This window comes from Pelecanus crispus, chromosome 3, assembly GCF_030463565.1.
Source record: "Pelecanus crispus isolate bPelCri1 chromosome 3, bPelCri1.pri, whole genome shotgun sequence".
NCBI lineage: Eukaryota > Metazoa > Chordata > Aves > Pelecaniformes > Pelecanidae > Pelecanus > Pelecanus crispus.
In genome coordinates, this window is record NC_134645.1 from 45102589 (window position 1) to 45118652 (window position 16064).

The 16064-nt window shown below is 38.5% G+C and overlaps 1 protein-coding gene across 1 annotated transcript in view; it reads left to right on the forward strand.

Moving 5' to 3' along the window:
- KIF6 (kinesin family member 6) overlaps positions 1-16064 on the forward strand; it is a 175242-nt gene that overhangs the window by 145271 nt on the left and 13907 nt on the right. The window contains exons 17-18 of the mRNA XM_075707136.1: positions 12725-12809; positions 14584-14719. Coding sequence (XP_075563251.1) covers positions 12725-12809; positions 14584-14719 — 221 coding nt within the window. The remainder of the gene's footprint in view (positions 1-12724; positions 12810-14583; positions 14720-16064) is intronic.

The following is a 16064-nucleotide window of genomic DNA, read 5'->3' on the forward strand; positions in this document are numbered from 1 at the left end:
AAAAAATAAAGTGATGTAATCTGACTGTATGATTCAATCTGCATGATAACATCTGGTCTTGTATACTGATTTCTTACTATATAGAAAATTGTGTTCCAAATGCTGTTTTCAATAACTAAGCTGCTTTTCATAAAATAGGTAAGCATAATTTTTTCATGTCCTTAGGAAATGACATAGTAGTGACTTTACCAGCTATACATTCACATTGTAAATATTCTGTTAGTATTCCACAACATAGCAGGCAGCCCATGTGTTTTTGGCTTTTGTTTTGAGCATTGCTATCTGCTTATCATCACTAAGTCTGGACCGCACAAAGTATTTTCCAGACTTCTTTTCTCCTTCATTATTCTTTTAAATACTGTGGATATTTTGACTTAATATTTGTTCTGTGAGTTGGGGAGTATTGTTTGCCTGCCTGCCTTTTTGGATGAATGTTCTTCCAAGGAGTAACAGGTGTCAAGTCTCCCAGGATCTTCTTGATGACCAGAATGTCATCAAGATATTTTCAAATGAAAACTGCATGGTAAAAAGTCTAATTAGAAGTCTGTTGAAATCCCAACATGAAATAAAACACACCATTGTTTCAATTAGAAACCAAGTTAACATCTTCCAGCTGCCTTTTTTTTTTTTTCTTAACTTAAAGCGTTTTATGGTTAAAACTCTTTAACAAGCTATTCTAGTTGGATTTTAAACTGTGTAGATCTGTTTCCCTCATGGCTATGCTTAAGATGTGGATTTCTTATTGAAGGAATAACTACTTAGCCCATTGTTTTTAGCTATCTCTTTTAAAACACCATATGCTGGGAGTTAACAAAGGACACAAATAGATGGGAGGTTTCATTGGAGGCAAGGGAGTGCTCCATGTTTTTCAGTACACAGCCAGAAATGTCGAATACTTTGTGTAAAATTGCAAGGATTCACTCTCAGTGTGATTTTCATCTTTATTAATTGTAAGAATACCTTATTATGCAAATAACTTCTTTTATTCAGTAAGATCTTTCAGAGTAATGTGCTTAACTGCATTTTTAGGCAGTATTTAGAATGAAATAATGTGCACACTATTGAAATACTGACAGAGCAAAAACATGGGGTCACCAGCATGCTCCTGAGTGGAAAAGGTGGAAGAAAAGACTGGAAACAAAAGCTTTCCTTGGGGTTTGCAATGTCGTAGAAGGAAAATACATATTTTATATGATTCCAATGAAGCATTATCCTAAGATGCTTTAAACTAGCGTTTCAGTAAAATACAGGACCTGATTCTTCATTGTCTTATTCCAGTTTTGCATTGATAGAACATGATTACAGACAATCAGGCTGATGTAATAATATTCACCAGTAGTGGGGGAAGACTGAATCCTAAGTGGGACCTGCCTGATGACATAGGAAATCCTATGACATATTGTAATACAAACATACTACTACGTGGATGCAGTCATGCAAGCAAAGGCATGTTTTGTGTAATAACTTTCCATAACAGAAGCAACTGAACTGAGTACAGTAGCACAATTTTGCCTGTTCAACTACATCTCGAGTAGATGCTTCTGTTGGGTCAGCTAGGGAGGACCCTTGAACATACTCCTGGCTGATCTGTCCATATCAGCAGAAATGTTTAGTAAATCTACAAGTCCCCCATGCTATTCAGTCAGCTTCAAACAGTTCCTGATAAAGCTTCATACACAGAAGGATCATTCATTATGTGCAGGATGAAATGTGTTTTCTAAATTAATATGAATGGTAGTCTGCAGTCAGCGGTACAGCATATTCAGCACAGCATGCCCCTCATTATCAATAACTGCAGTTACTTTATCAGTTTAGTTGAAATGCAGTTTTGCAGCTTTCCATTTAAAATATTTTTCTTATTCATCTTGTTCTCTGTGAGCCTCCCTTCTCTTTTTCTGTAAGTTTTGAAATCTGGGCTAGAAGCAACCTATCAGTTCTTTTGGGATCCTCCTGAAAACATCAAGAGATGGCAAGACCTTTCTACTTCTGGGAAGTTCTGTTGGGCCCAAATTAATCTCAGTCTTTCTGTCGAACTCCATTGTCTCTGTAGAGCTATTTGAAACAAACAAACAAACAAATTAGGTACACTAACATGGGTAAAGATGGCAAATACGGGTCTTTGTAATAAATCTGCATCCTTTGTAAGGATTTCAGCATTAAAGCCCAGTTGTATCAACATTTTGTTAAAAAAAAAAACATTTTCCCAGATTTTGTAACTTAGCTTCTAGAAATAATATTTTATATTTCTGCTGTTATTCAAAGAGCTGTTCCCAAGTTCTTTTTTGGAGCAAACTTCCTTTGAAAAGGCCCATTCCTCATGCAAAATAAAATGACTAGGTGAGTCAAAAATAACAGATATATTTGAATCCCCAAAAATGCACACCAGCATTTGAGTTAGAGTGGCAAATGCCTGAGAGCAAGGATTTTGGCATCTGTTATTTTTATATTTGGATTTGTAAGACACATTTGTTTTAAGCAAAATTAGGGAGCTTTCCCCTTATCTTTGGTCCCTCTCTAGCTTTGTCTACGTCATCTTTTCCTACAGTTTCAAAGTTACATACCTGTTATAAAGATATTAGTACCACTTTATGCCCTTGTTCCTGCCCTGCTATGTGTTTCTTTATAGTGTTTCATTCTGCTTCCTCACCTTTCCTTGATTAGAAGCGAAAGAACAGCGTGATCAGTACCAGACTAAAGCCGGGACAGACAGTGCTGTATAATGCATCAGGGTAGTACTGCAGGAATAATCCAGCCAGTGTTAGGAAAGAATTTCAAAGAAACTATTCCTCCAATCCACTGGTTTGTGGTGCTCTGAGAAGCTGCCACTACTGTGTATCCTATACCTGATAGGATGCAAATATGTTGTGTGACACATTTCTGCATATCTGGAGAGGTGGAATTGGGAACTGCTGCTCCCACTTGTCCAGAGTGAGATATCACAGGGTTGGAAGGGACCTTTAAAGATCACGTAGTCCAACCTCCCTGCCATGGGCAGGGACATCTTTTACTAGATCAGGTTGTTGAAAGCCCTGTTCAACCTGACCTTGAATGCTTCCAATATAGCCGATGCCACCAGAAAGGCTGGGCCACCACGTTTTTTATCTGGTGAGGATATAAGGTATGTTTAGGAAGTGTGTGGTAGTTCTCTCTCCAACCATAGCAGCGTCCTACAGACATATAAAACATTAATTAGGCTAATAGTTAATAACTGTCTTGAACTCATCTGCTATGATCTGTGTGAATGGAAAGCACATAGCACTTCCAAACTGCTGGTTTGCATCAGAGTTAATCTCTTATTTAAATAAATCCATATTTAAATAAAATGAGCTCAGTTTCTTTCACTGCTTTACATCTTGTAACTGAGATGCCTTTCAACTTTGTTCATATGAAGCAGGAGAGTCTTGATCTGTACTAATACCATGAAATGAAGAGACACAAGTGTTTTCAATCACAAAATGACAGAAGCTGAGGGTAGTGGCAGTCTGTGTTTTCCCACACAAATCCAACGTAGTCCATGGAGAATAATAGATGGCCTGTTTTAAGACCATTATTCCTGGTGCTGAAAAATTATATCTTATGTATGGGCTAAATAAAGCACTTCAGAGAAATAATCTCTTTGAAGTCCAGAATGTAGGTGGGTTCATGTATTTCCAGTCTGTCAAATATGCTACTTTTAGCCAAAAAAAAAAAAAAAAAAAAAAAGTCATGTAATCAGTTTGCAATGGCCTCAGAATAAGGGAAAGATTTCTCTTAGAAATTCACAATTTTGATATGCACAATGTTTCTTTGTGTTATGTTCTTCTATATATTTGTGCTTGAAATCTCAAGCAACAGCGGGGTTTTTGTAAAAGTTCGCTGCTCTCGTGCATGCAGGGCACTGATTTTATTCGTAGGGTGCCCTCTAGTGGTATCAAGGCCACTCTTTTTAGTGATGATTTTCATTTCTTCACTCGTTCTATTTCAAAGGAAAAAAAATCAGAAATGCTTTGCATTAAGGTTTATTTTTGGAATTCTGAGACTGACAGAAAGCTGGTAAGATTGTGCTTGTTAAAAAGGATGATGATTTTTCACTATTGCTGAGACAAAGATGTCAATAGCAAAACTGGCTGAAAATTCAGAAGCCAGTGCCTCTTTGCCCTTTTTAAAACAAGAGTTTTACTCTGACAAAGATAAAGATACTTTCGAATTTGCTTTGTGCAATTATTGTAACATATGAAGTACTTTTAGAAATAGTTACTAAATCAGTTTTTAATCAAATGCTTGAAATACTGATGGAAATTAATTTTGGAAACATGTGTAAGTAGTTATATAGGATATTGTAAGTAGATTAGAGGATCTTTATAGCTTCTCGTTACTTCAGTGTATTTAAGTCATTGCAGTTATTCCAGATTTGTTGTGGAGGAAAAAAAACATAGATTTTAGCCTGTAGTAACTGTGAAGTTACACACCATAACAGACTTACTCCCTTGGTTTCACATGCTATTTTGTGCTTCAAGTCAGCACAGTATATGGCTAAAACTCTGAGCTCTTGAAGAGCTTTTGTATTTTTGTATGTACCAAGTTCTTCTGTAAAGATGATCACAATCAGGAAAAAGAATCAGGGATTCGAAGCAGCAACTAGACAAGCAGCAATGATTCCCTTGCAGCAATATCTGAGGTTTCTTCTTAGGTAATACGTTTTGGTTTTTTCCCTCTATTATGTAGGAATGAAGTTTAAAACTGTAGGAGTATATTCTATTAAGACAACAATTCTTAAACCTGTACCTTCAGGCCTCAAGCCCACACAGACCTTTCTTTCCATAAGTTTCTCAGCAGTCTTGCTAGGGTGTTTTGTAGTTTTATCTGTTTCTGTGTTTTTTCTGTTACTCTTTTTAGCAGGTTTTACTAGGTGCAATGCTGAATTATAGAGGCAGCCATAAGTTTTCTCTATAACTGTGTGGTAAGAACTGCATCTTTACTGGAAATCTTTGCAAAAATGTTCTCCTGAACTGTCAGAAAATTCTGAGATTATTCATGTGTTCCTATTAAGCTTCCCATGTGACCCACTCCAGCTTATCAGATCTCAAAAAAGAGCAAAGACATCTTTGGATCAAGTGATATTTTTGTTAGGAGTCATGAACTTGTAGCACAGCTATCCAGTTCCCAGTTTTATTGACATTGACTTCAGCATTTCGCTGTTGTTGTAACATCTTGCAGTCTCTGTAAGCTTTCTTGCAATAAGTATTTCTTCTGGAATACTGAAAAGTTCAGTGTGAATTATATTATTTTTTAGAGACTCCTTCTGGTGACTAGTAAGTAAGCAAGACAGAATCTGGAGTTGAAGCTCTCAATTCTCTAATTTGGTCTACTAAAATTAAGATGTTAAGAAAAAGATGCTATGAGGATAGTTACGCACTGAAAGAGGTCCTCAGAGAAGTTTGCAGGATCTCTGTCCTTGGAGCTTTTCACAATATGTCTGGATAACCTAGTGTGATTCAGTTTTCACCCAACTTTGAGCAGTAGGTTGGACCATGCAGCCTTCTAAGGTCCCTTCCAAACAGAGTGATTCTGTAATTCTAAGACAGGACTTGAGGTGGAGTGAGCAAAAAATAAATTTGGTTTTATGCACACAGTCTCCTGATTCTAGGCCTAAGCTTGTTTGCCTCAGCTTCAGTATATATCAAGAGTAGCCTCTCTCAATTGGCTCTAAAAAGCTTGTAGGATAACTAGGAGTAACTTACAGTTTAAGGTGCTGCAAACTTCTTTCTTCTGGCTATGTCCAGTGGATGTGTTGGGCAGCTTGACTAGTTCTGTATCAGTCAAGGTTTCCTCCGTGAGAGCTCTTTGTAACAAACAAAAGTTCAGTAATCTAATGAACCATACACAACAAATGGAGGTCTTTCACCTCTGTATTTGCGTTGTTTTTTTCAAGGTAAAGTTCAGACCTAGAATAGCAATTTCCATCTGACCCTGTAAAGCACAGGACAGGGACTGAATGAGAGAGAGATAGCATGGCTAATGTGACATCCAATGTTTCAGAACAAGCTGCAAATCTGGCGAAAAATTTCTTCCATTTTACATTTTGCTGAAATGGTACTTCTTTACTTAAAATTTTTTGCATGTTTAAGATCAAAGAAAATAATGACTTGGAACAAGTAGCTACTAATAATATCCCACAAATGTGCAGAGGTTGGATATACTTCTCTAGATAAGAATCTGGTGGATATGTTGTAATTGTTTCTGGATACGTCAGGATTGTCTCTTCTCAGTATACAGTACAGTGTAATTCAGACAGCAGCTGCCAGAACGTCGAGCTTAATGTCCTTTCCTTTATAGGTCATAGGAAAGAGCTATCTGATTTATGAGAAATGTCTAAATACCTGTACACTTCTTGCACCTTCCTGACTTGGTAGCCCACACAGACAGCCTAGCTGTTCTGCAGCTGCAGCCAGTGGGTATGTGCATGGGAGGACCAGCAAAAGTGTGGCACTCAGTGTGGGATATGAGTGTGATCAGCAGGGACAGAGGGTCCCAAAAACATAATCTGGTCCCCACAACTGCCCAAGTTGTATATGGCCCTGATCTAGCACATGTGCCAGAATACTGAACAACGTCAAAATTAATCTTCTTAAAGAATAACGTTCCTGCTGACATGAAATCCTATGGTTGTGGCTTCAGAAATTTCCTGGAAAACTCATACATCATACCAACATTTAGAAAAGCATTCAGGAAACTGGGGGCTAATGGAGTAGCCAGGTGGGAGAGTGGAAACAAAACTTCTGTAGCACTTTGGTCTTTATTGTACACTTAACCAAGGTGGGGTCTTAGCACATATTGTCTGATATTTGCACAGAAAAAAAAATCAGATTCATGATAGAGGTGCTTCAGGCCCAGCACTTTTTGTGTTATTTGGGGCAAAGGTTAAACTAAACACTGTACGGTGCAAATCCATACTCACAATATATTGATTTCACCAACAATGGTGTATTTTTCCTTTCTGTTTTCCATCTCCTCTACTTCTCTCTTGCAGATGAAAGGTCTTTTACTAATTCCTTGTAGCAGAAAGATCAAAGTTGTTCAGGCTGATACTACCATATACATTTGTTTGGTTAGTATTCACCTCTTGAATCAAGGTCAAAACCTCTTATATTGTCTAACTTGAAGTGACACATCAGTTGCATGACCCACCTATACCTATACACAGCTGAAACAGAAGCAGTTAAGTATAAAACACATATGCTTATTTTTCCTTAACGTTCTTTCAAATGGCATTGCTACAAATTCAGTGTACAGTCCAATAGAAATGCTTTTGTGCATTGTCACAAGTATTTGTACTGACAATCACAGCCAGAGTTTCGTGCAGAATGCAGGTAAAACACTCATTATTTTTAGAAAACATTAGTCCTATTCAATTGATCCCACAGTTGCTGTGTGCATTGCATTCCTAAATGTGACCTGCAAGCACAGGATTTACTCTGCATGCCTATGTATATTGCTCGTGCACAGTAAGGCTGGCACTTCTCAGAACTCAGAACTGTACATCTGCTTATCTGAGAATTCCCAGCAAGAAATATGGATGCACTACGCTTCCGTATCTCTTCTGTGCTCTGTGACACTCAGTGTGACTGCACCTTTAGCACCCTTAGATATTTCTTATTCTCAGTAAAGTTATGCTATATTATTGTCAGTCAAGTTCTTATCTTGACCAGACATTGCTTTACAAAAGTTATGTTATTGTGCTGTCTTACTGCAATTGCAGTCTTCATGATAAGCAACCAACTTCAGAAGAATTTTCCATCCTTTTCGTTCAAGAAAAGCATGACAAAACTTAGCAGAGAGACTTTTTTTTTTCCTTGAAAGCTCTTGGATGATGTAGAAATGAATGCTAACGAAGCCTCAAAACTTATGGATGACAAACCATCCCCCTTCTTGGGAGGCAGAGAAAGACCATTCAAATATCAGGTATGGGTTTACCTAATATTATGAACAAGATAAACGATGCAACAATAATCTCATGTAATCGAATGGTAAAATGCATTTATTAAGTGTAGGCAAGAATCTGAGTTAGTAGGGGTTTCCTGACTAAGACCCAGCTATGTTACTATTCCACTAGATCAACTGGCGTGTATGGAACATATTAAACTTGAAGCTGCTTTTTTTTTATTTTACCCCCCAATATATTGTACTTGTATGTTTGGAAACCAACAGAGAACTTTTAGCTACAATGGTTTCAGAAACTTTCATGGCTTGAGTGCAGCTGATGTGAAGGCAACGCCTTCTGTTTCATATGCCATGTATTTTCAGGAGCAAATATACAGATGACTAGTTTCAAAGAAGAAACTTGAGGGAATTGAAGTGTGAGTCTGTATTTAGCCAAAACAGCTCACAGAGACTGGAAAAAATAGCCTCACTTTCCAGGTGTGCATTGGAAGTCAGTTAGTTTGAGCCAATAAGCCAGTAAAACAATAATGATGCAAAGAAAAGCAGCGTACCGATGCACCCTTTTACTAAATACAGTGATTAAAATAAAAATAAAAATCAACAAAATACACATGCCCTTAATCCCCCACACATGCACAAACTTGTAAAGTGCTGGAAATAGGACAGTTAGTTTCAATGTATGCTTATGACCAACTGGCTGAAATTTTTTAAAAATCTATTACATTAGGATAAAGTCATAAATCGCTCTAAAACCTACAATATAAACCCTTCGAGACATTAGGGTATTTTCTGCTTCTCTTGGGTTTCATTGTGGATACCCATCTTTGCTTTTGTACACACATGGTGCCTGGTGACAAACATAGGTTGACATGGCCCAGGGGAGGAATAAGAAAGAAGAAGGGGAGAATTACTTGTAAGCTGATCCTGAATAACAATGGATGGGTAGTTCTTTTTACAAAACCCAAATGACAGCATATGCTCCAGTTTGAAAGCACTAAAGCCTGAGTTTGCCAAAAGCTGCAAAGCTGATAAATAAAGCAGTAAAAATATTAACTGGATACTGAAGTCAATTCTAAATTTGGTTACTTAAAGTGACTATAAATTTAAGCAGATAAACACAAGACTATCCAGTGAAAAAATGAAAATCTTTGACTGCAAAAGTACAGCTGGAGGGCAGGGCACAATGTTATTTGAGGCACAAGACAATAAATCCCTACGAGTTTGACTTCTAGGATATGCTCAGGTCGAGAAATATATGAGCACCCCAGAGAGTATAAAGTTCAGGGTCACAGCGAGTTTCTTGCAAAATTTTCTGACTGTAGACAAGAATCTGCCAGAGTATTTCAAGTTGTTGCCAGCTTGCAGTAAACTATGTTGATAACACTTGGTATCTTATGCTAGAAATAGTGTTTTTCATCCATGCTTGCCGTATTGCTTTGAAATAGTGATCCAGTTAGCAGGTGCTATCATTTCTTTTTGGTACTGTATGATTGGTGATGTGGAATGTGTTGTACATTGCACACTTCCTGTGCTCCAAAATTGGCCCTTTCATTAGAATAAAATCATTAATTATACCTTAAAATGCCTCTTACAATCTTCTTTGTGAAAAAAAGAAACAAAACCCACAAACCTTAATGATATGAACTGAGTGTCAGCTCATGCAGAGCTCACCTTCCTCTCTAAGCAGGCAGAGGAATAAAAACCTGCGGCAAAAAGAAAGTATTTATTCTTAGGTATCTATCTTAAATTTGTGAGTAAATGTTATGCTTTCTATGTTTTACTGTCTATTCACTCAGTTGTCCCTCTCATATTATTTTAAAATAACTGAGCCTGTGTACTGAAGAATGCTAACATTAGACATGAGATACAATGATCCAGTAACCTCTGCCTTAGCTTCCCAGCTTCAGCTGTAGCTGAAATTGCCTGGGCTGGTGGGAGGAGAGGGGTGTGAGGCAGCAGCAGCAGGAGCCCAGGGGCAGAAAGAAGCCACTGCAGGGATTCAGGAAAGGTAAAGGGGAGAGAGGAGAAAAGAAGTAGCAGGGAATGAAGAGAAGGCAGAAGCAGCAGCAAACAAAAGGGTTGAAACACACTCCAGCAGACCATAGATCTCTTTTGCTTGGAACATCAGGAAAGAGCCATGTGATCATCTGTATGTATTACAGTCGGCAGATTCAAAAGGTCTAGTCTTTAGAGCAGAATGCTATTCAGTTCACAAGCACGGTGTTGCAATGAGCAGGCATGACAAAAAGCTGAAATGGAAAATGCAACATCATGGGAAAAGACACCAGAGAATTTACAAAGCAGCACCCAAGTACGCATGTCCTGGACTTGACTTACCGCTGGACTTCACCTGACACTGTGATCAGATCTCTTCTGCTTTTATGACTGGAACACAGTGATGGATGTCTAAGTTTTAGCCATTTACTTGTTGAAATATCCAATGCTATTTTTGCTGCTCCCCATCAGCTTGCAGTGTACTTATCTCTTTCCATTCTGTACATATACAAAACTTTGTGCTGCTCACCTTGCCCACAGCTTTGTTTCTTGCTTTCATCACCAGCATATTGCTAGATGTAGCTGTATTCAGGGTTGAGGATGCTGGAGCCTTTGTGTGATAGAGGTACTCATCTCATGTAAAAGGCTTTATTATTATTTCTGAAGGTAACTTGCAACCAAATAATCCCTTCTACAGCATGTAATCAGCAGCAGGAAAAAACATTTTTCTTGGTGTTTTTATATATGTGACAAAATTCTGCCTAAGTTTGGCTGCCCTTTCAGAGCTAGTGCAAAAATATTTTTCCAAGTACTAGATGTCTAAATAAATCAGGGAAGGAAAGCTGCAATACTATGGCCTTGCATCACTCTAATGACTAGCAGAATTTGGTGATGTTTTCATGTAGGGAAGTCCTCACTTCAGAAACAGCATTAACATTTTAAGATGTTGCTGTCTTCTACTCTCTATTATTTCCCTTCACTACAAGGGGCTAGAGCTGCTACCTCCAGAACTCAGACCCCGTAACAGATTGTGCAAATAGGTCAAATGCACTTTGGTGTGCTCAGGAGAGTCCCGTTTAACCACTGCTGAAGACGGCTCAAGCTAAGTCTGGCTGGCTTTGCAAAGAAACATATTAAGGATGCTCACATGGTCTGTGAGCATGGTTCACTTGGGAGGCAGTAGCTCCCTAAATCGTTTCAGCTTGTTCCACAAGAGCACAATTCTCCCAAGCCTGGATGCTGTGTATTCATGAAGGTCAGAGCAAGCGTGGAGCCTCAGGAGCTCTGCAGTGAGTGTCTCCCCACAAGTTCCCTGTGTAGCTCTGCACATTCCCACATTACATCTTCTCCTAAGGATGAAATCTGACAAAATTGAAAATCCTGATCCCCTGTAATCATTGAAAAGTTTACTGCTTTCCTTAAAGGTTCTGGCATGATTATGATGGCCGCCTTATTACCCATTGTGTTCAGGTATAACTTGTTATACAACACCACTGTTGTAGCATCTCCTCTGCCATGACGTTTGCACCTCCTGGCTTGTGCGTTCACTTTAACATTCCAAGCAGTTTATTTTTGAATCTTTTGAGGGTACCCTCTCCACCACAAATGTCATCACGCTATTGTTCTTTTGTAATCTGCACATCCAGCAAAGCCTTTTGATGTATGAAATAAGAATTGTGCACGGGCTTTGTCCTCCTTGGCCGTCTGTATTAACATGCTTGCCCTAAGTACTCTAAGTGAAATAAAATGCTTTCAGCTTCATCTGTATTAAGGTTCAGGGTACTACAACAAACAATTAATGGTTTCAGCTGGCACACTGACAGGTGGAGAGGGGTCATTACTGCCCTATTGTGCCAGACAGAATTCCTCTCCTTGAAGAGTGGGTGCGCTCCTCAGGCCTCATGATAGGATGACACAGAATTTATTTTCTTGGCAGAAATAATAGTCAGGATGGAAACTTGCATGTACTGTACAGCAAATCTTCTGTTTCTTTCATTTTTCGTCAGTTAAAAAGGTTAAACACGTTTTCTTGGGAACCTTAAGCTATTCTCATTCATCCTAGAAATAGAAACTGTTGTAATACTAGTAGGTAACTTTACATTTCCTTTCACTGCTGAACATATAACCCATGATGGAAAGACTGTTTTGCCATCTCTCGGAATAAGCATGTTGTATATTGCATGCTAACTAGCTCTGTTAAGAATATAGGGAAATCCTAAGATGCTTTCTTAGGTTAGCTTAGACTACTCTTAAGGTATTTCCTCAGTTCTCCTTTACCTTGAAAAATTTCTCATGTAGTTTCAGGGTATTTTCCTTATTTATACTAATTGGCTGAATTTATTGCTTACCAAAGTTAATTTCTCCTTCAGGATTTGTATTTTACTCTTTTTTCTGTTACTCTATTTCCAGGCACCAGCACAGCTACTGTTGTATCTTCATTTTGCGACAACTTTGCTGTTCTGGTCTTGTCTTTGTAGCCAAACTGTCAGGTTGAATGCATTTCCTAGGGTTTTATGCCATTTTAAAATGGACTAGCAAAGTCACTTTTATTCATATCTAAAATGAATATTCCAGTCTTTACTGAAAAAAAAAAAAATTAAAAGCAACTTCATTCAAATCACTAGTTATCAAGTGTCTCTTATAAGTAAGGCCTAAATAAGGAATTTGAAGAAACATTTCCAGAAGAGAGATACGGTTAATGAACCATATTTGATTACCTACCTCTTAAAAAATAGTTTTTATTCTAATTAAAAGTTGCTTCTTTTGACATCATACAGTCATTGCTTACATCTGATCATTTCTCTTACAGCTGTTTCCAGCCCTTCTGAAGAGCTAAATACACTTGATCCAGTAGAAGAGAAACTTCGAATGCAAATTGAAGAAGAAAAAAAAAGGTATTACTTCTACCATCCTTCAGAAAATAAATTATACTGATAGTATGTTGCAACAACCCCATGCAACACAACAACTCCATGCAACGCTACAGGCTTGGGGAGGAGTGGCTGGAAAGCTGCCTGGCCGAAAAGGACCTGGGGGTGTTAGTAGATAGCCGGCTGAACATGAGCCAGCAGTGTGCCCAGGTGGCCAAGAAGGCCAACAGCATCCTGGCTTGTATCAGGAATGCTGTGGCCAGCAGGAGCAGGGAGGTGATTGTGCCCCTGTACTCGGCGCTGGTGAGGCCGCACCTGGAATACTGTGTCCAGTTTTGGGCCCCTCACTACAAGAAAGACATTGAGGTGCTGGAGCGTGTTCAGAGGCGGGCAACGAAGCTGGTGAAGGGTCTGGAGAACAAGTCTTATGAGGAGCGGCTGAGGGAACTGGGGTTGTTTAGCCTGGAAAAGAGGAGGCTGAGGGGAGACCTTATCGCTCTCTACAACTACCTGAAAGGAGGTTGTAGTGAGGTGGGTGTTGGTCTCTTCTCCCAAGTAGCTAGCGATAGGACAAGAGGAAATGGGCTCAAGCTGCGCCAGGGGAGGTTTAGACTGGAAATTAGGAAAAATTTCTTTACGGAAAGGGTGGTCAGGCATTGGAACAGGCTGCCCAGAGAGGTGGTGGAGTCCCCATCCCTGGAGGCGTTTAAAAAACGGGTAGATGTGGCACTTCGGGATATGGTTTAGTCTGGTCTACCCTTGATTAGTCTAGAGTGGGCTTGGTAGTGTAGGTTAATGGTTGGACTGGATGATCTTAAAGGTCTTTTCCAACCTAGATGATTCTATGATTCTATGATTCTATGAATTACAATTCTGCACACACACCTACCCTCAGGGTTTTCTCTGATGTTTTAAAAATGTCAGCTTTGTAGTTCACTAATAGTTTTTAAATTTGTGTATATGCTGTTGGTTTGTCTGTAAGGTGCCACAGTACATGAGTGGGGAAAATTTAAGCTTGGGCTAATGGCTAAAAATAAATAAAAATAGGTTAATGTCCTCTCTGAGGTTAGTGTTAGAAACTTACTGTTTGAATCCAAATGTATTGTGAACCTTTTTGGTTGATTCAGAGATGTCCTGCCTTCCTTGACCTACGGAAAACCTTTAAGCTATACAGAATTGACTAAGTGTAAATAATATGCAGAATACACATTGGTTAACCAGTCCTTGCTCTAATGTCTCTGTAGCTAGGAGGATAAAAGAAAATAGATGCCAGGATATCAGTTCTAAGTGATTTACTAGCATTCATGTTACGTACAATCTGTGAGGTTATTCTGGCTATTTCATACTACTGGTAAATCTCCAACTATATGTCAGCCGAGAGGCCTCATTAATGAAGCTTCCATCTGAAAGGGGAATCAGTCTCAGCTCCTATCTGAATCTGGGCTCTGGTGACCAGTTGTTTATTAATGGTAACATGCTGAGAAATGAAAAGAAATAATTGACATATTTGACTGAAGCTGTATTTTAATTGTTAATCAATATTGATCCCACTTGAATTTCACTAATTTCTTTAGTGAAATAAAAGCTTTGTGGGATAAGTTTCTTGTACTTACTGTCCAGTGAAGCTCTTACAAAACATGAGATGTCTCCTCCTACCACCACTCTGTCTATGTCCCCTGTATTTCTGATTATTATGCATTCTTTTGTAGTTTAAATCTGTAATTATTCTAGGTAGGATAAAGCTTTTTTCAGATATGTGTTGGAAGATCTGTAATACACTTTATTCTTTTCACATTAGTTATAAAACAGTGTTCAATCGCTTGAAAGGACTGAAGGTAGAGATTGAGCACCTGCAGCTTCTTATGGAAAAAGTCAAGATGAAGCTGCAAAAAGACTTTGAAATCTGGTGGTCTGAAGAGGCAACAAATTTACAGGTATGAAATCACTTTGTATTTTTTCCATTTTTATGTAAATGTAACATCTTCAATCATTTCTTAAAGAAGTAGTTAATTGACTAGACAGAAAGGAGTATGAAGGATGGGATTTGGGGCCTGATTCACCTGTGCTTATGGCAATGTAAATCAGACAAAGCTAATGTGAATTATGCTTGTATGAAGCTAACACAAACAACCCTTGCTTTCTGCTCTATTTTCTGTTTTGACATTCCCCCAAACAACTTGATTGAAAGCCAGGAATGGTCTCAAAATGCCGAAAACTCTGAAGGAACATAAAGCAAACAGAGGAGATTGAAAAAAGAAATCTTTTTTACTGCTAGCAAAACTATGATTTCATCAGTTTTATGACGTGTGTATTAGAAGATGGTAGTCATAGCTGTAATATGGACAAATCCCAGCAAACATAATTGGTTTTTAGCTTCCTTTGTCTGCAAAGACTCCAGTGACCTTTCAGCTTTCCTAAGCTCCCAGAGGGTCAGCAGCTCTCAACACAGCACGTGTGTCCCCCCACTCTCTAGCTGAGGCCCACCGCTGCCATCATTGCCTGTTTAAGAACCCAGCAGAAACAGTGCTCTAATTTGATGACTTGTGTAACTAAAGAGATGCAATTTTAAACAGTGTATTAGAAGTTCATAACACAGTCAGTCTGAAAACTATACAATTTCACAAACACAGGAGACAGCTCAAGAGGGTCCAGAACTGAAACAACAACATAGCTTTCTTATGCTCCCCTTCTGGCACTTTTTTAATGTCTTCCAAGTAGTGACATGGCATCTCACAGCAAAGCACTGCCATGAAATGCACATCAGCCTAATGAAAAAGAGTGCTGAGTGCAGTCCATCCCATATCATTTACTATTAACTGGAAGAGAAGATTTACTCCTTGGGGAAAAGTTGTTATAAACAAAGAAGTGTTTAGCTGGTATTTTGTTTAATTCTTACGAGTATAAATTTAAACTGTATTTTTAAGAAAACAGCCTAAAGTAAATACAGAACTTAACACAAGGAAAAGTGCCACCTAAATAGCTGAACTTCAAGTTATTATTGCAAAATACTTTTAAGGTTAAAATCCCTAACCATATTAGTGGCAAAGAGGATAATGTTTTAGTCACCCTCTGTCTAAATATTGAGGCTTTTCAAAGCACTGCAAGTAATATTCTTGAATCCACTGGAGCACATTTTTCTCTGTCCCTTAACAGGAGAGGTCTGGGATTCAGCCTCTCATGATTCATCAGTGGAAGATTAGAAAACTGAAAAAAATAATTGGGATTGATTTCTTGGATCTTGACCTATCTATACATCTGAGCTCCCTAAGAAGCTCAAAT